The 25,173-nt window shown below is 48.3% G+C and overlaps 3 protein-coding genes across 3 annotated transcripts; 1 reads left to right on the top strand and 2 right to left on the bottom strand.

Annotated features, from left to right (window-relative positions):
- Positions 1 to 262: 262 nt before the first annotated feature.
- TMEM239 (transmembrane protein 239) lies at positions 263 to 742 on the bottom strand (the record flags this gene model as incomplete). Its single annotated transcript, XM_080931168.1, has 1 exon — positions 263 to 742. Exon 1 carries the CDS (start codon positions 716 to 718, stop codon positions 263 to 265), a length of 456 nt encoding a protein of 151 aa, XP_080787294.1. The 5' UTR covers positions 719 to 742.
- Positions 743 to 1,411: 669 nt separating this feature from the next.
- Positions 1,412 to 1,890, bottom strand: LOC308432025 (uncharacterized protein C20orf141; the record flags this gene model as incomplete). The annotated part of the gene is made up of 2 exons (XM_080931688.1): positions 1,412 to 1,649; positions 1,733 to 1,890. The coding sequence occupies 2 exons, from the start codon at positions 1,888 to 1,890 to the stop codon at positions 1,412 to 1,414; spliced, it is 396 nt and encodes a 131-aa protein (XP_080787814.1).
- A 6,198-nt stretch (positions 1,891 to 8,088) lies between these two features.
- CPXM1 (carboxypeptidase X, M14 family member 1) lies at positions 8,089 to 14,465 on the top strand (the record flags this gene model as incomplete). Its single annotated transcript, XM_080931709.1, has 14 exons — positions 8,089 to 8,236; positions 9,063 to 9,221; positions 9,335 to 9,444; positions 9,577 to 9,716; positions 9,819 to 9,906; positions 10,438 to 10,588; positions 10,685 to 10,773; positions 11,045 to 11,168; positions 11,251 to 11,447; positions 11,535 to 11,714; positions 11,799 to 12,096; positions 12,270 to 12,409; positions 13,987 to 14,089; positions 14,210 to 14,465. 14 exons carry the CDS (start codon positions 8,089 to 8,091, stop codon positions 14,446 to 14,448), a joined length of 2,166 nt encoding a protein of 721 aa, XP_080787835.1. The 3' UTR covers positions 14,449 to 14,465.
- Between the last annotated feature and the right edge of the window lie 10,708 nt (positions 14,466 to 25,173).

Raw genomic sequence — 25,173 nt, 5'->3', positions numbered from 1 at the left:
TGCCAGGAAGACCAAGTAACGTTACCATATGGGTGCTCTCAGTGGGTCGTCCAAGCTCTTGCTCCTGGCTATACTGTCTGTCCTGTTCCTGACACCAATGTGGGTTTAAGGTAGATGCCCAGAAGCCAGCCCCCCACTTATGTTTGTGACTGAGGGGGGGTGTCTCTGAGGTCTGTTGAAATCCCACTGCCCTCCCTCCCCACGGGGCTCAGGCCCTAGGCCAGGGCTCAACAGACACAAGCAGTAAGATGGGGTTGCTCTTCTATTGGTCCAAGTCCTGAGCGTAGCCTGGGTGAGTCATGGAGGTGAGGAGCCCCACCAGGCTCAGCAGTGTGGAGAAGAGCAGCAGGAAGGAGGCAGCGAAGAGCAGAGCAGGCAGGGCACTGAGCCCGAGCAGCAGGACAGCTGGCAGCAGGTGGCTCCACATCACAGCCACCACAGGCCAGAGGGAGCTCAGCAGGTGGGAGCCAGTGGTGAAGAGTGCGTGACACAGCATCAGTGCCAGCAACAGGTAGAGCGTCCCCTCCAGACCCCATAGCATACGCTGCAGTGGTTGCCGCCAGCCTGATGTATTCCACCACTGGGCCCAGCTCCGAGGCATGTGGCACACCCACCAGCGCACCCACTCCTGACGGATGACCCAGGCTGACCAGGGCACTGCCCGCTGGGGCCCCTCGCCAGCCCCGGTGATATCCGTCTCCACGCGTGGCTGCTGCATCACGGCTGGTGCACCTGTGGACGGGGCCAGGCCAGCTGCAGGAGCGGCCCTGGAGATGCCCAGGACCTCTGCATAGGTGGTCATGCAAGGGTCAGGAGGAAACCAACATGGGCAAGGACTGGGCTTTGACCCGGGGCCTAGGGCTTACCTTTGGGCAGAGCCACCTAAGTCATGGTGCTTCCTGTTGTACGCAGGCTGGCCCGGCAGCCAGGTCCCAATCTCCCCCTCACTCACCCCACCATCCCCAGAGGAGTGCATTATGACCCGGGCTGGGGTGGGGCCCAGCTAAGAGAAGAGCTATTGCATAGTGTGAGACTCACTCACATCTTTTACTTAATGGCCCCCTCCGGGCTGGCAGGAGAGCTCAGGAGGCCTCACGGACACCATTCTCCTTGCTTGTAGGAAGCCTTCCCCACACCTGTCCCTCCTGGATGGCTGCCTCCAACGTCATAGCTGGAATTGGTTGCTGTAACCACCCTTTTCTCTGCTTTCTCTTTTTAATGCCCTAAGCCTCAGACCCAGTTATCAAATGTCCGTATTATGGAACTAGAAGGCCCCGAGGTTCAAGCTAAATATTATGAAATATTTTATCCTTACCACACAACCTTACCCTCACGTAGCTCAGGATGGAGGAGAAAGAAATCTGAGAGAGCAGATTGGATGGTGTATTTTTAGAAGGCTTTAGGAGGGCCCTCAGGCCCAAGGATGGATACAGAAAGCTAGGCCCAGCATGGCTAAGGGTATACCAGAGCCTCCCAGGAACAGGCCCAGGCCCAGGAACAGCAGGAACAGTGCATCCTGGAGGCTGGGCAGTCCTGAGACTATCCCTGTTGGGGAGAGAGGAGCTGCTTGCTGTCCTGGACCTTCACCAGCCCCCTGGCTCTGACCCATTAGGAGAAGTCTGTGTCGTGGTGGGTTGGGACCTGTGGGCCTGTGGAGAGAGAAGATGGCGGCTCGAGTCAATTGCTCATTTGTCCCTGTGCTTGTGACACCTACCTGACAGGTGGCACTTACCCATGGAGCAGGTCAAAAGCAAGGAAGCTGGCCAACAACAGGAGCAACAGGGCTAGGCCGACCGTTGAGAAGACCGTTCGGATCGTCACTCCTAGTGCCCCCAGCCCTAGGATACTGTCCAGGAGCTGGGTCTGGCTGAAGTCCCAGGGGACACACATGGCTCACTGGCCCTACTCAATCTCTCTCCAGGATCCAGACCCCTGGGAGGGAGTAGGAGGGCTTTGGGCATGTGTATGCAGAGCTGGGGTTTGGAGGTGATTAGGAAGACCTAGTGCTAGGACATTAGGGATCAGGGAAGGGAGGGGGACCTTGGCATATGCTCAAGGGTGAGCTCAGAGAACGAGGAACTAACCTCTTTGGGGATCTCCCTCCCACCACTCCCACCCCACATCTTCACCAACCCTCCTCACCTCCTCCCACTTGGGTCAACCATTCTAGATTTGAACACCCCGGGGCATTGTGACCTGTTACCTGGTAGGGCCTTGAATTAAGGACAGGACAACAGTTTGTCTTGCCTCATAAGCACTGATGTCCTATGTGGGGTGTAGCTAGCAAATCAACATTTTCTGAGAACTAGGACTCACCCACTTGCCTTGCCTGGTAATTCTCTGCACCAGGGACTTTCCATCAGTTTAGGGATGTTAGGAAAGCGTGCTAACACAACAGCTGCTTGGACTTCTGCATCTTCCAGAAAGTTCTCCAGGCTGTGTGTCTAGGATGTCATTCAGTGATTCAATTTTTCTGTATCCAGGTCTCTTCCCTGAGGGTGGGGTGAGGCCTGTGGGGCTTCGATAGTTGTGGGAAAATCAGGTTTGCTACTCTAGAATGCAGAATAGACTTTTCTAGAATGCAACCTAGGCCATGAGGCAGAGGTTGGGGGTAGGGGGAGGCAAGAGGCTGCTATTTGAATGTTTTAAGCACTGCAGTTTGGGAGGTTTCAGCAATGGGACAGAGAGCTGGGCATGGTGGCAGATGCTTTAATTTAGTGCCCAGGAGGCTGAGGCAGATATATTTTGAGTTTAAGGCCAAATTGGAGTAGATAGCAGGATGCTGCCCAGAGAATTAAACAAAGGAAGAAAAAAGAAGTCTTGAACATGAGTCCTACAACATCATGACCTCAGGTTGTTTTGAAACAGGGTCTCTTCATGTGTTCCAGGCTGACCTTGAAATCACCAGTAATGCAGGCTGCCCTATAACTCTTGGTCATTCCCCGCCTCACTCTCCTGAATGCTAGGATTGCAGGCAGACACCACTGTGCCTCGCAGAAGGTCCAAATGGGAGGTTACGGTTGTCTTCTCAGAATGAAATTAAGGAATGATCAGGGAATAAGTGGCTTGGCCACCATTACTGGCTTTAATTGTTCAACGAGAATAAATGTGTTCCCATTGAATCAATAGTAGCTACAGAGGTGACAAAAGACAAGAGTCGAAATGACATCAATTCAAATACTACTCATACCTTGGAGGAGCACTGAAGGTTGCGGTGGGGAGACATTGACAATATAGGGCCCAGGAAAAAGGGGAGGTTCTGAGAGAGTGATAGAAAGAGCATCAAGCTGCCTCCCAGGAAGCCCCACCCAAAGATCCAGGGCAGGTGGTCTTGACATGTTTGGTATTGATGAACTTGGCAGACCAGGGAGCCAGCGTCATTTGTCCTTAATGTCACTCACCATTGCCCTTCTGCTGGCTTTTGTTTGCTTGGGAACTGTGTTTCTGGCATAGGTTTGTCTCCAGGGACATAGATGATAGTCGAGGATACTGGTTTTCGTCTAAGTCTCCATTGTCTTTGTAAATGAGAAAATTAGCATCCAGGTTTAAAATGGCCTGTTCTGCTAGTCTGCTCATTTCCGGCAGTTCCACAAGATTGTACCCCTGGTCTATGGAATTCAGAGTCAGGTCCTGGCAGATCTACTGAGAGAAAATAGTCCACATGTGCAGGGTTGGGAGTAGGGTACCTGAGTAAGATTTAGTATGCTCTAGGTGCTCTGTGTAATTCGAGGGGGAGTTCTACTCAGGGTTTTCCCAGATTGTTTTTAACTCAACAATCATTTCTAATGTGATCCCTGTTGTCAGGTCTCCAGTCTCTGTTGGGTTCTAACTCCTAAGGCACATCACGGGTTTTTAGCCCAATGTTCTGAGTGCCTGAGGTTGTTTTCAGAAGGGAAAAAAAAATGGATAAGGAAGGAGGAGAACAGGGTAGGTAGAGGAAAGAGCTAAGCCAGCATATGGGCTTGTCTGGAATTCAGCCTCAGCCTGACCTTGCAGACAGCTCTGAGAACAGTGAATCGTGCTATAGAATGTAGATTCCATTGTATCATCCACTGGTGATACCTCTTCCCTGGAGGACAGAGAAGAGGGAGATAGAAGGTGGAGAACTGACTCTCTCAGCCTGAAGAGCAACACCCATCTGCTGAAAGCTTTTGTCTGCAGAAGGAAGCAAACATCCATGATTTATGAACTGCAAACAGCCGCATGGTGAAGAAGACCTCAGTGGGGGAACCAGCAACATATGGCAGTGGATCTTGTGTAGTGAAAAATTCAACAATCCTGGATTATTTGTATCGTATTCATTCATGGAAACTGTTTGGCTTGGGGCTGGAGAAATCTTGGTGGTTAGGAATACTTCCTACACTTCCAGAGAACTAGAGTTCTGTTCGAAGCACCCACATCAGATGGCTCACAACTGTCTGAAATACAACTCCGGCTCCAGGAGATCCAATACCTGCTTTGGGCAACCTGCATTACACGAGTATATGTTTTTTTTTGGTTTTTTTTTGTTTTTTTTTTTAACTTTAGAATTGGTTGTCTTTTGCTGGCCTCTCTAAGGAGCTAGTTTCTAAGTCCTTGAGATATCCTGTTCTATGTATGCATCTCTGTTTACACAGAAGTCTTAGATCCCATTAATAGTCTCTGTCAACAATATGATTTTTGTTGGGGACTTAGACCAGAAACTAGGCTTACCTTGGCTTCTAGGAGGTTTGAACTCAACCAGTGTGGACAGTCAGCTATATTTATATGATTGATCTTTCAATAAAATTTTGGACACCGAGGGTCCAGTGAATTTCTCTGACAACACTTGGTACATGCTGTCACATACACTGCTGGAAGGAAGAAGTCCTGCCTGCCTGACTCCATTCACATAAAGAACTGGAAGCTCACACCCAGTCTTTCCTGTACCCTGCCCAATGTACATGATTCTGTTGTTGGTTTTAATCTGCCTGCACCCTTTCTTGGCCATAAGCCGTGACCATTGCTATAACCACGTCTGTGAATTCTGATAAGCCATTGAGCAATAGCAGCTTTGGCATCTGAAGTAGAATTCACCAGGACGGTGTTAATTCGTTAAATATGATGGAATCACGAGTTCAGCACAAAGGACGGGAGGGAGAGATTCCCAGATGGCTACTTAGTCACCCACAACTTGGACATGAAGCAACCCCATGATCGGTTAGTGGAGGTCAAAGCTATCAGTAGAATTTATTGCTGGCAGAGCTAATCCTGGGAGAATTATTTAAGAACCTGTCCAGAAAATAGGGTAATAATAATAATAAAATCCTCAAGAAACTAGAAAAGGTTCACAAAAATAGAGGAAGAACATTTAAAAGTTAGTTTTAGAAACTTCAAATAGAAAAAAAAATTACGGAACTTTTTTTTTTTTCTGGTGTAGTGAACTTTAGCGTGGTAGTCCTTGCACACCTGTAATTCCAGCACTCTTTAGGCAGTCAGGAGACTCAGAAGTCCAAGGCCATCCCTGATACATAGAGATCAGTCTGGGGGAGGTGAGTTGAAAGAAAATGGCTGCCATAGGTCAGGGAGTGGCATTATTAGGAGGTGTGGCCTTGCTGGAGTGGGTGTGGTCTTGTTCGAGGAAGCATGTCACTAGCGGGGCGGGCTTTGAGGTCTCAGATGCTCAAGCCACAGCCAGTGTAGCAGTCTGTTCCTGATGTCTAAAGATCCAGGTCCCCCTCCAACACCATTTCTGCCTGTGTGCCGCTGTGCTTCCTGCCTGACGATAGTGGACTGACTGAACTGTTAGCCAGCCCCGATGAAATGTTTTCCTTTATAAGACTTGCCATGTTCATCTCTTTACAGCAATAAAAGCCTCCCTAAGGCACTGGGCTATATAGAACCTGCAGAATTCCTGCAGACCATAGTGTATGTGAAATTAGAATTACTGGCGCTTCCTGCATAGAAAAAAGATCACATACATATAATAAAAGGGGGGAAATGGAGTCAGAATTTTATTTATTCATCATATTCTTTAACGTTTCATTTAGGGAGCTTGGCTCAGTGTCCTGCTCATGCCATCTTTGAGCTCTTCTTGATCCCAGCCTGTCCCTGTCCAAGAGGGACAGGTGCCCCACCCGTCCTACTAGGTCGCTCCCTGAAACATCTACTCGCCCTGTGATATCCAAAGATCCTCCACAGAGACCAGGCTGTGTAGGTGACAGGATATAAACTTACTGTTGTTTCCTGGAGTCATGGTCTTTTGACCTCCTGCCTTTGTGTCCCCAAGTACTTAGTAACCTGGATCAGAGGCAGGAACTTAGCAGGACACGGGTGTGAGACGATATCCAGCAGTCAGGGACTGAGAGGGACATAAAAGAGCTCTGAGGAAGAGTCTGGAAGGAGGGAGTAGGGGCTGAGTCTGAGATGTCCTGTTGTTGGTACTTCTGTCTTCTATCCTCCCTGATGGAGCTCTCTGAGACTTAGCTGAGTGTGGGGTTTCTGCTGGAAGTCCAGAAGACCTCCTCCTACCTGTCCAGATAGTGGCCAGCAAGTCAGTGAAGCAGGGTCTGTGGTCTTGTCTATGTGTGTTGGCCCTGTGTTCAGAAGGACTGTGATTTAAAACATATCCTGTTAGTTTTTATTGTCAACATCAGAGAGAAAAACCTGAGGAACCAGAGAGAGCTAGCCCACTGTGGGCAGCACCATTCCCTGGACAGTGGTTCTGGCCTCTATAAGAAAGCTAAGCAGGGTCCCGACAGCTAACCAGCAGGGTTTCAATTTCAAGTTCCTGTGTGAGTTCTGCCTCAACTTCCTGAATGAACCTGTAATCAGAAACACATCCTTGCTTTCCCTAAGTTGCTTTTTGTTCAGAGTATTTGATCACGGCAACAGGAAGAGAAGAAGAGAGTCACCCTTAAATGTCTCTATGCCTCTCTGGTGAGCGGCCTAGCACTGCAGCTTAGGTGGTATTACAGTGGTCCCTACAGGAGGTGGCCTCGGTTCAGGAGCCACACAGTCCCACCAGACTCTGTTCTGTTTATGCTGCCAGAAAGGTGCCACCTTGACTTGAGGTTATTCTGTCCATTTACATAGACCATAGCCCTACAACCTTTTGCTTAGGGGTCCCAGCCACCTTTCTTGGGGGACTGCAGTGAAGGCAAAACAAGCACCAGAGGCACAGGCCTTTCTTTTGGGGGTGACTCAGGTGTGGGGGGTAACCTAGAGGGGTCCTGGGGAAGACAAATCTGAGAACTCCTGGAGGAGGCTGAGAGAGGAAGAGGGGAGGAGGTGGAACAGAGATGCCGGAATCGCATTAAGACTTGGCCTCTTGGTTCTTGACGCCAGCCCTCTGGTTATCAGCTCTGGCTGCCTTCCTTGAGTTATATAACCCTAAAACGTGGCAGCAGCGCAGGGAGGGAAAGAAGAGAGGAGGCGGAACCGGGGAGAAAGGGCCGCCTCTCTTTGCACCCATGGGTTGTCTTTGGGCTTAATGGGGGACCCTCGCCCCCACTCCACAACCCTGCACCCCACCCCACCCAACCCTACTGCTTTCCTGCGTCTTTTCCACTTTGCCTTCCCTATCCACCACAGCCAGGCACCCGAGGTTCTGGATGGATTTTCCTCTCAGGTTGTAGTTTCCTCTCCAAAGTTCTCAGCTTTGTTACCTTGGCCACGTCAACGAGGCCCACACCAGGCTTCGGTGTTCCAGCCTGTAAACTCAGGTTTGACTAAAATTCAGACCACGTGCGGAGCGCCTGGCATAGGTGCCTGCAGTGGGATGGGCGCGCGCGGTCGAACGGAATGTGCGGTGGTTTTGCAGACTGTGCAGGGCCGGGCACCGGTGAGGCTGCGACACTGGGTCCCTGGGCTCCAGCCTGCCGCCCCCCGGGATCCTCGCGGTTCACCAGAGTCGCCAGTCCCGGGGAACTTCGCGGCTCTCCGCAGCCCTCCCCTCCCCTAGGACATCGGATGCCGGCGAGTGGTTGTGGGCGGGCCGGAGGCTGCAGAGGGGCGTGGGGCGGCGGAGGGCGGGCAGGCAGGAAGGGGCGGGGGGCTCCCCAGACAGCCGCAGGAAGAAGAGAACCCACCAAGAGTCTCGGCAGAACGCGCCCGGCGACCCTTCCCACTATGTGGGGTCTCTTGCTCGCTGTGACCGCCTTTGCGCCTTCCGTCGGTCTGGGGCTGGGGGCGCCCAGCGCCTCAGTACTGGGCCTGGCGCCGGGCTCAACCCTGGCCCCACATAGCAGCGTTGCACAGCCGTCCACAAAGGCAAATGGTGAGCTATGGGTTCCACAGTCGCTGCTGGGCAGGTCAGACCCACTCCCCCCGGCTGGGTCCTCCAGCTTGCCCTGTGAACACACAGAGCCCTGGGCAATGGCTGCTGACTCAGCAGCCCCATTCTGGTCAGACCTAGTCAGCAGGCCCAGCGGGGTGCTGGCTGCCCCAACTCCAGCCTCCTTTCTTCACAAAATCTGGAAAGGTGAAGAGACACCAGACTAAGAGGGGCAGAGTAAGCCTATGCAGGGTGGTGTTGAAGGCCAAGGACTGGAGGGGAAAAGGCAGGGAGATGAAGGAGGAAAAGATCACTGACTCCTGATGGGCACAGGCAGACCGGCCACCCACCTTCTTCCTCAGAGTTGGGAACTTTGAGGTCAGAAGGTAGGCCAAGCATGGACTTCAGGACATCCCCAAGGCCTAGTCTGAAGATAAGGAAGGCTTGGAGAAGGATGGGGGTAGGGGCAAAGTTAGAGATGAGAGGTAGCATCATGGAAGAGGAACCACAAGGGCAAGGCCTGAAGTTAGTTAAAAACTAACTTAAGGTCTACAGAGTGACCAGTTTCTAATGGTTCGACATTGCTCTCCCCTGGATCCGAGAGTCAGAGGGATGCTGGCTAAAGATGTATTAAGATGGAAGAGCGGAAGAAGTGACTAAAAGAGGCAGGTGGGGTGAGGTAACAGGCCTTGCATGCCACGCTAGGATGTCAGTAATTGTTGTAGGTGTCCCATATGCTCGAAGAATGCCTTCTAGGGCTAACATACCTTTCCGACTGGGTTTCATGACATTTTCCTTTCCTCTGGTACATGGCCTCCTGGTACCCTAGAGACCTCAGAACAGCACGTCCGGCTGCGAGTCATCAAGAAGAAAAAGATCGTTGTCAAGAAGCGGAAGAAGCTAAGGCAGCCTGGTCCTCTGGTGACTGTCAGGCCATTGGTGACCACTCACCCAGCAAAGACCCTCACTCTCCCTGAGAAACAACCAGGTATTGCCTTTCCTGGGGCCCTGCCTAGCCTATAAACAAGCTTAGGCTCGCTTCTCCAGCCTCTCTGGTTACCCTCTATCTAATCCTGTCTCCCTGTTCTGTCCTTACCCCAGGATGTCCCCCTCTAGGCCTGGAGTCCTTGCGGGTTTCAGATAGCCAGCTTGAGGCCTCCAGCAGTCAGTCTTTTGGTCTTGGACCACATCGAGGACGGCTCAATATCCAGGTCGGCAGCCCTTGCTCATCCAGATCTGAGGGGTGGGGAAGCACAGCCTTCGGACTGTCTCCTTCCGTCCCCCCACCCTCCCTCTTCTCTATGGCCCACCTGGGCTTGATCACTATGACCTTGTGTCCGCAGTCAGGTCTGGAGGATGGTGATCTTTATGATGGGGCTTGGTGTGCCGAGCAACAGGACACGGAGCCTTGGCTCCAGGTGGATGCTAAGAATCCTGTCCGCTTCTCGGGAGTTGTCACGCAGGGCAGAAATTCTGTGTGGAGGTGAGGCAGGCTAACGCTCAGCCTTGGAAGTTGTTAGTGGCCAGACGTGGAAGGTGCCACAGTGGCTCTACTGGACACTAATGTTTCTCTCTCTGCGGACAGGTATGACTGGGTCACATCATTCAAGGTCCAGTTCAGCAATGACAGTCAGACCTGGTGGAAGAGCAGGAACAGTAATGGGACAGACACAGTGAGTGACCCTGTAGTGGTTGGGGCCAGTTCGTTAGGGTGCTGGGCTAGGGGAGAATCCTCGGCCAGTATAAAACATACACACATAGATTCCAGGAGGAAGCAGGAGGTTTTTACAGTGCTAAGACTCAAATCCAGTACTCTGTGCATTCACAGGGAAGTTATTTACCAAGAACTAGCTCCTTTGGGATAGACCCATTAATTCCACCATGAGGTAGATGCTGCACCTTCTTTCCGGGACACCCCTTCAGACCATGAGCCTCTGGATTATTTACTTCTTGCCTGTTCATGGCTCTGGTTTTCCATCTCATGGACCTTTGTACAATACTTCAGAATGGGTGTATTGTTTTAATGAGCTGAGACCACACCCACTGGTAGGAGCTGTGGAAATGGGGGTCCGTGTTTAACAGAGTGCATGTCTCCAGCTGAACCCACTAGGGAGGGTTGGCTTGTGAGAGGCTTAATTCCGTTCCTGGATCCTGAGCCAGCATCAGGTCTGAGCGGCTTCAGCAAGGCACTTCCACACCCCCAGGTATTTCCTGCCAATTCAGACGCAGAGACCCCAGTGCTGAACCTTCTGCCAGAGCCTCAGGTGGCTCGATATATCCGCCTGCTGCCTCAGACCTGGTTCCAGGGAGGTGCGTCTTGCCTCCGGGCAGAGATCCTGGCCTGTGCAGTCTCAGGTGAGCAGCTGGGCTAAGGCTGTGTGGGCAGGGCCTGATTTCAGGGGCATCCTTTACTACGAACTAACCTTTTATCTGGAACTCACTTTCCACCAGATCCTAATGACCTGTCCCCCGAGGCCCATACAGTAGGATCTTCTGACTCTCTGGACTTCCGGCATCACAATTATAAAGCAATGAGGAAGGTCAGATGCAACTCCTATGACCCCAGAAGGAGGCCTGCCTGTCCCCTTTCCTCCAGGACAGACTGTCTGTGGCTGCTCATGAGTCCCCTGTCTTTATATCCCCCTTTCTCTTACTTATCTCGAGCTCTAAGTTCTGTTCCAATGTTCCTGGTCATGAAACCACCCCTTTCTGCACTCCCCACCCCACCCCAGCTGCTCTGCCTCTTCCGTACTGTGTTGCTCCCATCTGTGTGGATCTGTGGGTCACCTCATACCCCTCTCTGCTTCCCAGCTGATGAAACAGGTGAATGAGCAATGCCCCAACATCACCCGCATCTACAGCATCGGGAAGAGCCACCAGGGTCTGAAGCTGTATGTGATGGAAATGTCAGACCATCCTGGGGAGCATGAGCTGGGTACTGCTTGCTGGCATGGGAAGAGGTGGGCGCAGGGCACACCGTGGTTCGAGTCTAACTCTGAGCCTCCGTGTGTTTCCAGGAGAGCCCGAGGTCCGTTACGTGGCCGGCATGCATGGGAATGAGGCCCTGGGGCGGGAGTTGCTTCTGCTTTTGATGCAGTTCCTGTGTCGTGAGTTCCTGCGAGGGGACCCACGAGTGACTCGGCTGCTCACTGAGACACGAGTTCATCTATTGCCCTCCATGAATCCTGATGGCTACGAGACTGCCTACCACAGGGTAGCTCACCTGGCATGAGGGCCTTCCTGTCTCTTCTGTCACGGTACCCAGAGCATGCTTCCCTTGAACAAGGCCCTTTCTTGGCAGGGCTCAGAGCTGGTGGGCTGGGCAGAGGGCCGCTGGACGCACCAGGGCATTGACCTTAACCACAATTTTGCTGACCTCAACACACAACTGTGGTACGCAGAGGATGATGGACTGGTGCCCCACACTGTCCCCAACCATCACCTGCCACTGCCCACCTACTATACGTTGCCCAATGCCACTGTGAGTATTCTGGGGCAGCGGTGAAAGGTCACCTAAGGCCCCCTTGTCTCTGTGTGCAGACCATCCGCTCTTCCCTTTGTCTAGGTGGCTCCTGAAACATGGGCAGTGATCAAATGGATGAAGCGCATTCCATTTGTGCTGAGCGCCAACCTCCACGGGGGTGAGCTTGTGGTGTCCTATCCTTTCGACATGACTCGGACCCCGTGGGCCGCTCGTGAACTCACTCCCACACCGGACGATGCTGTCTTCCGCTGGCTCAGCACCGTCTATGCCGGCACGAATAGAGCCATGCAGGACACCGATCGCCGACCTTGCCACAGCCAAGACTTCTCCTTGCATGGCAACGTGATCAATGGAGCCGACTGGCACACAGTTCCCGGGAGTATGTGCCTAAGAGTGGCATTAGTCCTGTCTCCATAACCACCTATCCCATAATCGTCTTTTGTGATGTGCCGTACTTACTGTCAGTCCCTACCCCAAGTGTCTCTCAACAGCACTGGGAAAGTAGGGCCTCTGTCTACCCACTTAACACTCCAGTGTCTTTGATATTCCCAGGCATGAACGACTTCAGCTACCTACATACCAATTGCTTTGAGGTCACGGTGGAGCTGTCCTGCGACAAGTTCCCTCATGAGAAGGAGCTCCCTCAGGAATGGGAAAACAACAAAGATGCTCTTCTCACCTACCTGGAGCAGGTGGGATCTAAGTCCCACTTCCCAGCCTCCCTGAATTACTCCTGGCCAGTCTCGGAGCCGTACCTTAAAGAGTTAGGGCACCAGCCATCTTAACTGGCATCAGATTTCACTACGTTGTGGGCCACATGTGACATCAGATGGGAATTATCTGGGACAGGAAGTGCCATTTGTTAGTCGGGTGGTTTCAGATGTTATAAGCCAATGGGACTAAAAGCAACTTGGGGCTAAGGGGCGGTCCCTAGAATTGTCACAAGCCTGTCATTGTCAGGATAGTGTTTCTCAGAAAAGACATTAGTCAGATGGGAAAACTGCCTTGGCACAAAATGTTGCATTCCTCAGGGACGAAGATCCCTCTGAGTGGTTCTATAAGCATAGCAACCATGGCTTCTACTAAAGACATCATCCGGCTGAGTCAGCTCAGGAGGCAAAGCCCCCGATAAGCAGGCTAACAACTAATCCCTGGACACACGTCATGGGAGAAGAGAAGTACATGTTTCCTCGCCTCCACACACTTGCCATGGCATGGGTGTATCCATGTGCAAACATAGGCACACACAAAATAAATACATGTAAAAACATTATTTTTAAAAAGAAGTGACATTCCCAGCACCCATGTACAAAGCTGAGTACCCCCATAAATACCTGGAACCCCAGCTCTGAGTTGGATAGACAAGAACTGCTGAGCTTTCCTGGCTTCCAGCCTAGTGAAGTGTGAGCTCCAGGTTTAAGGATAGCCCCTGCCTTACAGAAAAAGAGTATCTGGAGCCTCTTCTGCATGTGTGGGTGATAGTGCTGTGATTAGGCGAGCGTGTGTGTCCACTTGCTTTGGAGCATCTGGCTTGCAAGTGAAGTGCCTGAACCAGTCCCTAATGCCACAACATCACACACACACACACACACACACACACACACACACACACACACACAAAGCCTAGACTAGTCTCACACTTAGACTCTTACATCCACCTCAAGGTTCTGACAAACTTCCTACAGACTGAGGTGGCCTCCACCTCTAGTTCCAGAACTTGGGAAGTAGAGGCAAGAGAATTAAGGCTCAGGGATAGCCTGGACTACCTATGGAGACTTTGCCTTAAAAACCTTCAAACATTAGTTAGAGCTCAGAGAAGCTGGCGGGAGACGGTAAGGAAAGACTGTAAGAGCCAGAGGGGTCAAGGACAGAACAACAGACAGAATGGACTGACCTGAGTTCCTAGGGGCTCACAGAAACTGAACTGACAATCAGGGATCCTGGAGGGAGTCTAACCTAGGCCCTCTACATGTATGTTATGTCTGTGTAGCTTGGTGCTCTTGTGGGAATCCTAACAGTGGGAGCCAGGGCTGTCTCTCACTTTGGGGACCCTTTGCCTTCCTGTTGGGTTGTCTTCTGTAGCCTTAATATGAGGGGAGGTGCTTAATCTTATTGCAATTTGAGAAGCCATGTTTGATATCCCTGGGATGCCTGCCCCTTTCTGAAGGGGAAGAGGAGGAGTGGATGGGGATGGAAGGAACTTCCAGGATGTAATATGTGAGAGAAGAATAAATTAGAGGAAAAAAATTAAATCTCTTCATCTATATAGGTGCGCATGGGCATTACCGGAGTTGTGAGGGACAAAGACACGGAGCTCGGGATCGCGGATGCTGTCATTGCTGTGGAAGGCATTAATCATGATGTTACAACAGGTGTGTGTGTGTGTGTGTGTGTGTGTGTGTGTGTGGCAGAGAGAGGTGCTGGGGGCCTTTCGACTGGTCAGAGGTAGAAGATCCTTGAACCCAGCCTGACCTCACTTTTCCTCTTCTCAGCTTGGGGCGGAGATTACTGGCGGCTGCTAACTCCTGGGGACTACGTGGTGACAGCCAGTGCTGAGGGTTACCATACAGTTACACAACACTGCCAGGTCACCTTTGAAGAGGGCCCTGTTCCCTGCAATTTCCTGCTCACCAAGACTCCCAAACAGAGGCTTCGAGAACTGTTGGCAGCAGGGGCGAGGTTGCCCCCAGACCTTCGGAGGAGGCTAGAGCGGCTGAGGGGACAGAAGTGAGGCCTTCAGCTGAAGAGAGCCACATCCTTGGACAGGCTGGACCTGTCCAGAACTGGAGGAGAGGGAGGAGGGAGGGACAGGGTAGAAGAAGAGGTGCTCTGGCTCATTAAAGCTTCCTGGTACCTGATACTCCTGTTTTCTCTGTGCCCTGGGTCCTTCTCCAGGGTAGGTCTCAGTCTGCCTCTTGAGTTTGTATTCTCTGCACTTGTCACTTGGACACACTAGGGCGTTATGTGCAAAGAAGATCCCACCTGAGCTCTTGTACCTGGGGCTTGGCACAGCAACTCACTTCTGTGATTTTCTGTCACAGGTGCTATTGCATTCTGTAAGCATCTGCTTGGTTCCAGTGTGCAAGCAATGCCTGTACCCAGCCTTCTGGGGTTTCAGTGTGCAAGCAATGCCTGTACTCAGCCTTCTGGGGGCTCCCAGTTAGGGGAGACAGGTTAATACACTGAAAGGTATGCCAGAACGGAAGGCAGTTTGGTCGTGCGGATAGGATGGCCATATATACATGAGAAAAAAATCCAGGTCTGTAGGGACTCAGCAGTCAAGGATGCAGTAGGAAATCAGATGAGGGACTGGAAAGATGGCTCAGCGGTTAAGAGCACTGACTGCTCTTCCAGAGGTCCTAAGTTCAATTCCCAGCAACCACACGGTGGCTCACAACCATCTGTAATGGGATTTGATGCCCTCTTCTGGTGTGTCTGAAGACAGCAAAAGTGCACTCACAAATTAAATAAATCTTTAAAAAAGAAGGGAAGGAAGGAAGAAAAAGGAAATCAGATGAACATGGACCAGGCATAGGATTATATAGATATGGGAAAAAAAACTAGTCAAAAGCATTTGAATTTACTTGAGGGTACCCAAAAATGATCGGCTTTGTTTAGTTTCCTATTAAAGGAGGAGTTATGTGAGTCTTTGTCTTGCCAAGAAAACAACCTATTACAATGACTCCAGACTTAAACATCTAGTGTTAGAAATAGTGTATAAAGATATTTAAACTACTAGATGAGGAAAGGGGGGAGGGAGAGTTTCACCCAGAAAGCAGGAAGTTAATAACCAATATTTGCGGTTGTTGCTGTTTATGTTTGTTTCTTTATTTAGTGTGGGTAGCATGTGAGGATCAGAGGGCAGCTTCTGGGAGCCAGTTCTCTCCTGCTAGGTGGACCTCAGGAGTGAAAGGTCCTCGAGATTGCTGAGCCACCCTGCCTGTCCCTGCTTCGGTGTTTATAAATCTGTATTTAGCTTAGTTGATGCTGACCCAACTTAGTTGACAAGAAAATTTTAAGTCATAGGCAAAGCTCCTAGCCTCTTTACAATTCAGAATAACAGAAATCTCTCTCAATGGTGTTCCTGAGTTTACTCTGTTTGGGGACTCCATTCTTAAAAAAAGATTTGTTTTATGTATACAAGTACATTGTAGTTGTCTTCAGACACATCAGATCCCATTACAGATGGCTATGATCCACTGTGTGGTTTGCTGGGAATTGAACTCAGGACCTCTGGAAGAGCAACCAGTGCTCTTAACCACTGAGCCATCTCTCCATCCCTGGGGATTCAATTTTTACTTCAGTAGATATAACAGGATTCTTAGTTGCAGAAAAAGAGAATCTACTCTAGCCGGCTTAAATAAAAAGGAATTTGTAAAATGTCTTAGTTTACTCAATTTTCAAGAGAAACAGAGACTAGGTTCCAATGCTACCTATTCTAAAACGACACAACCAAGGTCAAGAAAGACCAGAGGGACACCGTGCATGTCATGGGGATATCTTACAGGAACCAATACTCACCATTTGCTTTCTGTCAGCAGGTGAGATACTAGGAACTAGACATTAGAAACTTCTTTATGTGTCTGAGAAGAACTGAACACGTCCACTAGTATGACTGCCAGAAAATATTCCCTCTCCCATTGCCCAGTTCTACACCCAAGTCTAGGGCCAGAGCATCTCTCCTGCAGTGTCTAGGTAATCTAGGTATCTGTGAGTAATCACGGGGAGGAAACCCGGAGGACTTGGTGCTTGGCCTTCTATTTTTTACAATATAAGAAGTCAAGCTGAAACAAAGTTCACAATCATGTTAAGTGGATTTGCCTATGTGTTGGCAACACCGGAGAGGATTTCTGAGTAGGATTGCTGTTACTGTACCACTTTAGGAAATTCTGTTTAAAGTGGTCCAATACTAGCCAGGGCTGGAGAAATATGTCAGCATTTAATTCTCTGGCAGAGGACCTAAGGTCGGTTTCTAGTATTCATATCACAGCTTAAACTTTGCTTAACTCCATTTCCAAAATGTCTGGCACCTTCTTCTGGCCTCCAAGGGTGCTACATGCACACAACGCATATACAAGATGGGCAGGCAAAACACTCATTTATCTTTTCTTAAAAACATAAAACGAGCCAGTGACCCAGAGGCCACAAAGCAACGCAGACCACGGCGGTTTCTCTTGGTTGCTCACCAGAAGTAGACGGTAAGATCCTATTGCTGAGAACACCACAAATTGTGGTTTTGTGGGACATGCAGAAATCAATCTGGAACTGACTAAAAAACATCCCCCCTGCTGGTTAGTTTTCATAGTTCAGGAAGCCGCTATGTAGGTCACGGGGGCAGAAAATCCACAGTTTTGCGCAATATTGGATGCCAGATGCTGCAGTAATGACCTGACAAACAAGATGGGCATTTGTGGCATGACTGTTTGAGGAAAGGTACGTCTGGAACTGTCCAAAGGCTAGCCTACTGTTGTTTTGCACATAGTTATGTCGAACTGTCTTCTAAATATTGTTTATGTTTGTAGGTTGCGATACTCTCAGCCTTGGTCAGATAAGCTCCTTTGAGCAGTGGGTAGTGGTCCCTGCACAGACACACAGTCATTGCACTCATAAACTCCAGTGGCTGTGGCTACCTGCACAAAAGCCAGCCAGTCAACCTTCCAGTGTGGCGGAACAAGAGGCACAAAACTCCTCTTGAGCCGAGGAGTGTGTTTGGAGGTCAGAAGACAACTTGAAGGAGTTGGGTTGTGGTAGGTGCCTGACGGTCAGGAAAAGAAAAGGAAACAGCTGGGCGGCCGGTGTCCTTGAGTGTCTAACATTTCACCACACCTCCCTGTGGCACCTTCCCTCCCATTTCCTCTCAGTCCCAGTCATTTTAATATTAAAGCCTTTCAACTACCCAAGCAAGATGGCCTGCCATCATATACAAGAGACAAAACAAACAAACAGAAGCCCAAGATATATAAAAGCCTTAACCCTACAGTGTTTAGGGTTCTAGTCTTTGAAGAGGAATATTCTAGAAGCCTAAGCTTCAGCACACACAGTTACGGACACAGACACACACACACAGACACACAGACACACAGACACACAGACACACACACACACACACCATGCCCCCCGCCCCCACCACCACCACCACCAACAACAACAACAACACCCCAAAACCCAAACACCACTTCCAGAAAGCGGGGACTTAGTGTCCTGTTCTCTTCCCAAGTGTCTCATAACATTTTCTCTCCTTCAGTCATGTGGGTTCTGGGGGTTGGTTTCAGGTTGTTGAAATATTTGCTAAATCATCTCTCCAACCTTCAGGAACATTTTTTTTCAAAGAGATGTTATGTGAGGACTTTCTAGAACTGACATAAGACAGAATCTCACAGTTAGAGAATTCCAGGGGCTAGGTGTGGAGACAGTATCCTGCACGGCAGAGGCAAAAGCAGAGGCAGAGGCAGAGGATCATTGTGAGTTTGAGCCAACATGATTTACATAGTGAAGAAAGGAAGGAAAGAAGAGAAAGAAAGAAAGAAAGAAAGAAAGAAAGAAAGAAAGAAAGAAGGAAAGAGAAGAGAAGGAGGAAGAAAGAAAGAAAAAAGCTAACCAACAAAACCCAAGAAGGACACACAACTCAGATAGATAATGGGTAGAAGATATGAATTGTATCTCACTAAAGAAAGATTATTCAATTTCTACTCACAAATACTAATGATACTTTAATAATTAAATCGATCTTGAAAATTTCTTATTATTTTATGTTTGAATGCATTCTAAATACTTATCATTAAACCTACAGGTAAGTGGTGCAGCTCTCAACTCTTCTCCGAAGGCTGCTCTTTGCATTAGTAGGAGATCATTACAGAAGCCATGACTTGTCAAAATGGATGGATCAACTCACTCTGGGTGCCTGCCCCCAGTCAATACATTTACAACCCAACCCCTACACCTCAGGCTCAAGAAACATCATGGATGACTGTGAGAGCCAGAGGACCAGAACATCTTTTCTTTAAAAAGGACAAGAAGCATGCGCGCACGCACGCACGTGTGTGTGTGTGTGTGTGTGTGTGTGTGTGTTTCTGGGAGTGTGGATATGATCAAGATATGTTATAAATGAAATTCTCTAACAATTGGTACAAATCATGTATTTAAAGGAAGAAGATTCTGACCCACATTACAGCATCGATAGACCTTGGAAACCACACACTAAGTGTCACAAGCCCGTGACAAAATGACAGCCACGGGGCCATGTACTTCCAACCCACAGGGAGCTGTACAAGGAGCAGAAAGTTAGATTAGTGGTTGCCAGGGTTGGTGAAGAAGCAAACCAGGAGTTATTGTCCAATGTCTGTATTGGTTACTTCTAATGCAACTCGGAGGAGGGAGAATTTACTTGGGCTCATGGTTTGAAAGCATACAGCACAGCAGGCAGTTCCCTGTGGTGGGAGACACAGCTGGAGCTCTTCTTGTCTCACAGTCTTGGTGGAACAGGAAGCAGGGAGCAAGGTTCTGTAACCTCCCAAAACAGTGCCATCAACTGGAACTAAGTATTCAAGCACATGAGCCAGTACAGGGACAGCTCCATTTAAATCACGGTGCGTACTGAGTTTGAGTTTTGCCAGGAGAAAACAATTCTGAAGACGGATAGTGGAGATAGCAGCATATTACTATTACCCCTGACCTGGAATCTTAGAAATGGCTAAGGTGCGATAGCCAGGGGACTAAGGCAGGATTTCAAGTTCAAAGCCAGCAGCTTAGGGAGACCCTGTCTCAAAAATAAAAGAAATACCGGGAAAGGCAGTCAGTGTTACAGCGCCTACCTGGCTTCAATGAGGCGCTGTGTTAAATCCCCACCATTGCAAGAAAGAAGATAAAAGTAAGTTTTATGTTAAGTATGGGTCACACAATTAGTTTTTAAAAGCTATTTATTTTTATGTGCACAGGTGTTCTGCTGTGTGTATTTATGGGTAGATGTGCTCTAAATAGTGCCCTCAGAGGCCAGAATGGATTTTTGAGTCAGATCCCTTGGGGATTAGAGTTGCACAGAGTTCTGAGCCACCATGTGGGTTCCTCTGGATGAGCAGCCAGTGTCTTCAACGGCCGATCCATCTCTCTGCCTCTACAATTATTTTTTTTTAAAAAATATATTTAATGGTTAAATTTGAGAACAAAGGTTAAAGAAGGAAAAAAGGAAATGAAGTATGTGATAGAGCCTGGGAACACGGGTGGATCTTGGGACTTGGTGGGTGGATCTGCAGGTCTCTGTGTGTGTCCCCGTGTGCACGCGAATACGTGTTATGATTACAGGTGGCTGGTACCTTCGGAGGCTAGAATCCACAGTTTGCCTGAAGTTAGAGTTACAGGCATCTATGAGCTTCCCAACACGGATGCTGCCAATCCGATTCCCCTGGAAACGCAGTATGTACTCTTAACCACTGAGCCCCTCTCTGGCCCTCATCCTATCATCTTTCTTTCTTTGCTTTTTTGAGATTTGTATATTTTGTTTTATGTTTACAAATATGGCGATTTGAACAAGAATAACCCCTATTGGCTCAGATATTTGAATGCTGGTAGAACTATTCGGAAAGAACTAGGGGGTGTGGCTTTGTTGGAAGAGGTGTGTCACAGGGAGGAGGCTTTGAGATCTCAAAAGACTAGTTATTCCATGGGGGGCGTGTCTCTCTCTATCTCTCTATCGCTCACTGTGTCTTTCTCTATCTCTCTCATCTCTCTCTGTCCATCTTCGTCTCTGTGTATCTCTCTGTCTCTCTGCCCCGCTCTGTCTCTGCCTCCAATTTGTGAATCAAGATGTGAACTCTCAGCCAACCCTGGCTCCGTGCCTTCTCCGTGCCTCCCCCCCCCCCACCCCGTCATTGTGGACTGTAACTCTCTGCTGAAACTGGAAACCCCAAACTTAAACACATTCTTCTATAAGTGGCCTCGGCTACAGTGTTTTATCACAGCGATAGAAAAGTAAACGAGGCAGTGACTGTTTTGCCTGCTTGTATGTATGTGTGCATGCATGGTATCCATAGGTCAGAAGAAGGTCTGGAGCAGAAGTCGTGAATGGTTGTGAGCCACTGTGTAGGTGATGGGAACTAAATCCACATTCTCTGCAACAAGTGTTTTTAACTGGGAAGTCATCTCTCTTTTCTGACAGAGGTATGTTGTTTTCCCAGAGTGGCCTTTACTTCTGATCCTCCTGCCTCCACTTCCCAAGTGCTTAGATTATAGGTTTCACCACCACCTCTGGCCTTGTATGATTCCTCCTATATGAAATGTTCAGTGTAGGTAAATCAGTAGACACAGAAAACAAATTATGGTGTAGTGATGGGTACAATTGGGAAGGAGTCTGAGAACAGAAAATAAGCCTTTGCGTTTGTTTTGGTGGATACACACACACACACACACACACACACACACACACACACACACATTTGCTTTTCTCAGTTCTAAAACTGAATGTGTTTATAGTGACATACACTTCTACAACTATTTTGAAAACCACGGAACTGTACTACTTAAATGAGTGAATTGCACAGTTGTGAATTTTATCTCCAAACTGTTACCAAAAAGTCTACACTGGCAGATGTACGGTGCATAAATAGAGTTTGTACGACAGAGATACCTAGGGAGTGAGCTGGAGAGGGGCAGAGTTCCTGTACACCATCAAAACTGAGCAGACAAGGTGCACTGGTGAGTGTCATTGCAGTTCCCAAGGCAACCAAAAGGAAGGCATAGAAAACAGTATAGGGGGCAATGGGAATATAATGACACAAACGTATTTTAACATGGGAGGAGTTACAGAAAATGAATGGCAAGGTAATATACGCCAATTCACATCGGTTTCACTGAGTGGCTCCCACGCTCGAATTACATCGTCAGCAGAGACTGACACAGTAGCTCAGCGGCTACTGGCTTTGGTTCTCAGCGTCCATATGGGAACTCACGACTGTCTGTAACTTTAAGGGAATTCAGTGTCCTCTTCTTTTTTTGTAAGATTTATTTATTTATTATGTATAAGTACACTGTAGCTGTCTTCAAACACACCAGAAGAGGGCATCAGATCTCATTACAGATCACAGATCTCATGTGAGCCACCCTGTGGTTACTGGGATTTGAACTCAGGTCCTCTGGAAGAGCAGTCAGTGCTCTTAACCACTGAGCCATCTCTCCAGCCCCCAGTGTCCTCTTCTGGCCTTTGTGGGCATACACATGGTACACAGACATACATGCAAGCAAAAATACCCTTACACACAAACACTTTTTAAAAACATACTGTGGGAATGATTTTTCTGAGACATTCTGTTTAAAGTTTGTAAATCAACTTTTCACTCAACCTGTAACCAAGCTAATGATGTGGTTTGAACCACTCAGAACCCTGCACCCCTTCTGTTGACAGACTGGGTACTCAGCATGCTGAGAATTAACTGACCTTTAAGAAAAAAACAATGTAATCAATCTTATTATACTTTGGACTTCTAACATAATTAACTCCTTACAAGCTCCACTAAATGCGTGGCTTTGATTTTACTACACTCCATATTTCTTTGTGACCCATTCATGCCCCGGACTCAGAACAATGCATACTTACTTAAGATGTGGTGACCAGACCCAAGACCATTTGCTGGAGGCAGTGAGACACTGAAAGCAGCTCCTCCCCACAGTGTGGAAAACAGCAAGTGTGTACAGATTGATAACATCTGATTGTGGTTTTTCTGCTCCGAGCCAATAGGTTTGGACAAACAACTTCTCTCCTTAGGAGACTCCTGTAAACGTTCCTCCTGTTTTCTTTGGAGGGGAACTGGGCAGTTTGTTTTTTTGAGACAAAGTCTCACTATATAGCCCTGGCTGGCTTGGAACACTTTGTAGACCAGACTGGCCTTACACTCACAGACATCCTCCTGTCTCTGCTTCACTGGGATTAAAGGCTTCCACCATCACATCCACCCCTCATTTCTTTTTGGTGTCATATTTGCCATGCTGTTCAAGAGAGAGAGAGAGAGAGAGAGAGAGAGAGAGAGAGAGAGAGAGAGAGAGACAGAGAGAGAGAGAGAGAGAGAGAGAGAGAGACAGAGACAGAGACAGAGAGACAGAGAGACGGGGACACAGAGAGACAAAGATCAGATCAAACCACAATTTTTCACAAAAAAAAAAAAAATCAGGTTCCCTCGAGTAAATGACACCAAGAATCACTCTTTTCTTTTAGTTCACATGCACGGCCTCAGCAGATACCTCAAGCATTGCTGTTCAGAGTCAGACACACATAGGTTCAGGTGTGAATGAAATGCTACACATACAAGAATGGCCAGAAAAGAGTTGGTGGGAATGCATTTCTCCCTGTCCTAGAGTGCTTGTGAATTAAACCAGACTGTATAGCCGGTTGAGAGTGGCTTTTTTCACTTAGAACGTGCACTTGGGCTCCACGAATGCTACTGTGTGGATTTGTTTGCCCGAGTTATGAGTGACTATTCAACCTCTTTCTCAACCATAAGAAGGAATGAAATTCTAAGCTACCTTGAAGATGAACTTCAAAATCATTAAGCTGAGTGGAACAAGGCAGGCACAATACATGTGTCTGGTTCTTCTTGTAAGACAAACCTAGAAGTGAGTTCACAGACACAGAGTAAAGATTTTCCCGCCTGAAGGTAGTAAGCATTTGGAGTTAGTATTTTATGAGTTTTGTGTTTGTTTCCATAATGAAGTGGATATGGTGGTAGCTGTACAACATCATAAGTGTGCCAACAATTGTACACTGAAGCGCAGATTAATAATAGGTTTTAGTTTATACATATTTTGCCATGCTACAAGACCCCTTTAAAAACTACACACACACACACACACACACACACACACACACGATGAGGTGAACCCTCTGTCTTTGATTTTTCAAGGTCTCTCTCTCTCATATACAATTTAGATTCCATTTATCTATCTGAAAATAATCTTGCTAGGATCTGGATGGGAACGTTGTCAAGCCGATTGGATGACTTGACATCTTAAGCTATCCCATGTCTTCTGAGTCATGAACAGTGAGTTTCTCCGTTTTTCAAGTCTTCGACCTGTCTTGTTAGCATGGTGTAGTTTTCAGCTACAGATCTGGGATGTGTCTCCTTAGACCTGTATCAAAGCCTCTCCTTTTGTAGCATGGGCACACGCTGGGGTTTTGTTCAGTAGTGAAAGAGGACGTGCTGTTTGCAGGAAAATAGGTGGATGAAGGAATGACAGCTCGGGGATGAAGGCAGGACATGGTTTGTGTGTGGAAATGTGAGAGCAGAAGACAGAGGATGGACTCCGAGAAGAGACAGACAGACGGATGATGAACATTGGGAGCACAAAGGACCAAGGGAGGACAGAGCAATGGTAGGAGAAGAAATGTACACATCATCGAGATTGTTCATGTATGTGGGGTCCAGATATAACTACAGACAGAAAACAGCATAAACACACAACTTTCTCTCAATGAAGTGAACTTCAAAGAGGAACTATCAGTAGGGAGGAATGGGAGAGGGAAGGAATAGGCGGCAGGACCAGGGTAAAGAGGGACAAATATGACCACAGCACAATGATGGCCTATACCCAAGTATCATAAGGGAACTCAGTGTTTTGTACACAGACTAAGCCATAGAATAAATACGTCTTCCTAAAATTCATGATTTTTTTTAATTACTCTCATGCTACAGGGCACAGCAGGCGGCAGATGAGAACACGGCAAGTGTGATTGTCCTTTAAATTATTTAATTAAATTTGAACAACTTCATCGTTTTCAGCCGCAGATCCCGAACACATTTTGTGAAGTTTTTCTTCTCTCTCTTCGCATCCCCTTTCTGTGATACTATTGTAAGAAACATTAAATCTCAGTAAATAATAGTCTTTGCTATCAAACCCGGTAAAACTTGGGTTTTCAAGAAGGAATTTAAATCGTTTTATTTCCCTTACCTTGTAAAACTTAGTGCAAATGTTTTAGACAGCCCCCCACCCTTTGTTTACATAAAAGCCCTGCTGCATTCTTAAAAATTAAGTGATCTGAGAGACCTTCACTTTCTTTGTTTCCTTTGCACCAACTGCTTTTAAAACTAGCCAATAACAAAAGACCGTGATCTCAGCCAATAAGGGGAAAGACTTAGAAGGAGGGACACCAAGTGCTCCCCAGCTTCTGGTGCTTGCTCAGCTTGGCTGGTGGTCTTCTTTGTGACTCCAAACTTGCTTGTTTTGTTTTGCTTTGTCTTGTTTTTGGAGACTGTTTGTGCATCCCTGGCTGTCCTGGAACTCACTTTGTAGAGCAGGCTGGCCTGGAACTCAGAGATCTGCCTGCCTCTGCCTCCAGAATGCTGGGATTAAAGGCGTGTACCACAAAACTCACTTCTAACACTATTACAGACTTTAGTTCTTTGGAATGTGACTCTATATCTGGAGATAAAGCCATGGGAATAAAAGCTAAAGGAGGCCATTTTGGTCCTGGTCT

The sequence above is a fragment of the Micromys minutus genome (genome assembly GCF_963924665.1).
Source record: "Micromys minutus genome assembly, chromosome: 17".
NCBI classification, from domain to species: Eukaryota; Metazoa; Chordata; class Mammalia; order Rodentia; family Muridae; genus Micromys; species Micromys minutus.
This window is presented reverse-complemented; position numbering and strand designations above follow the sequence as displayed.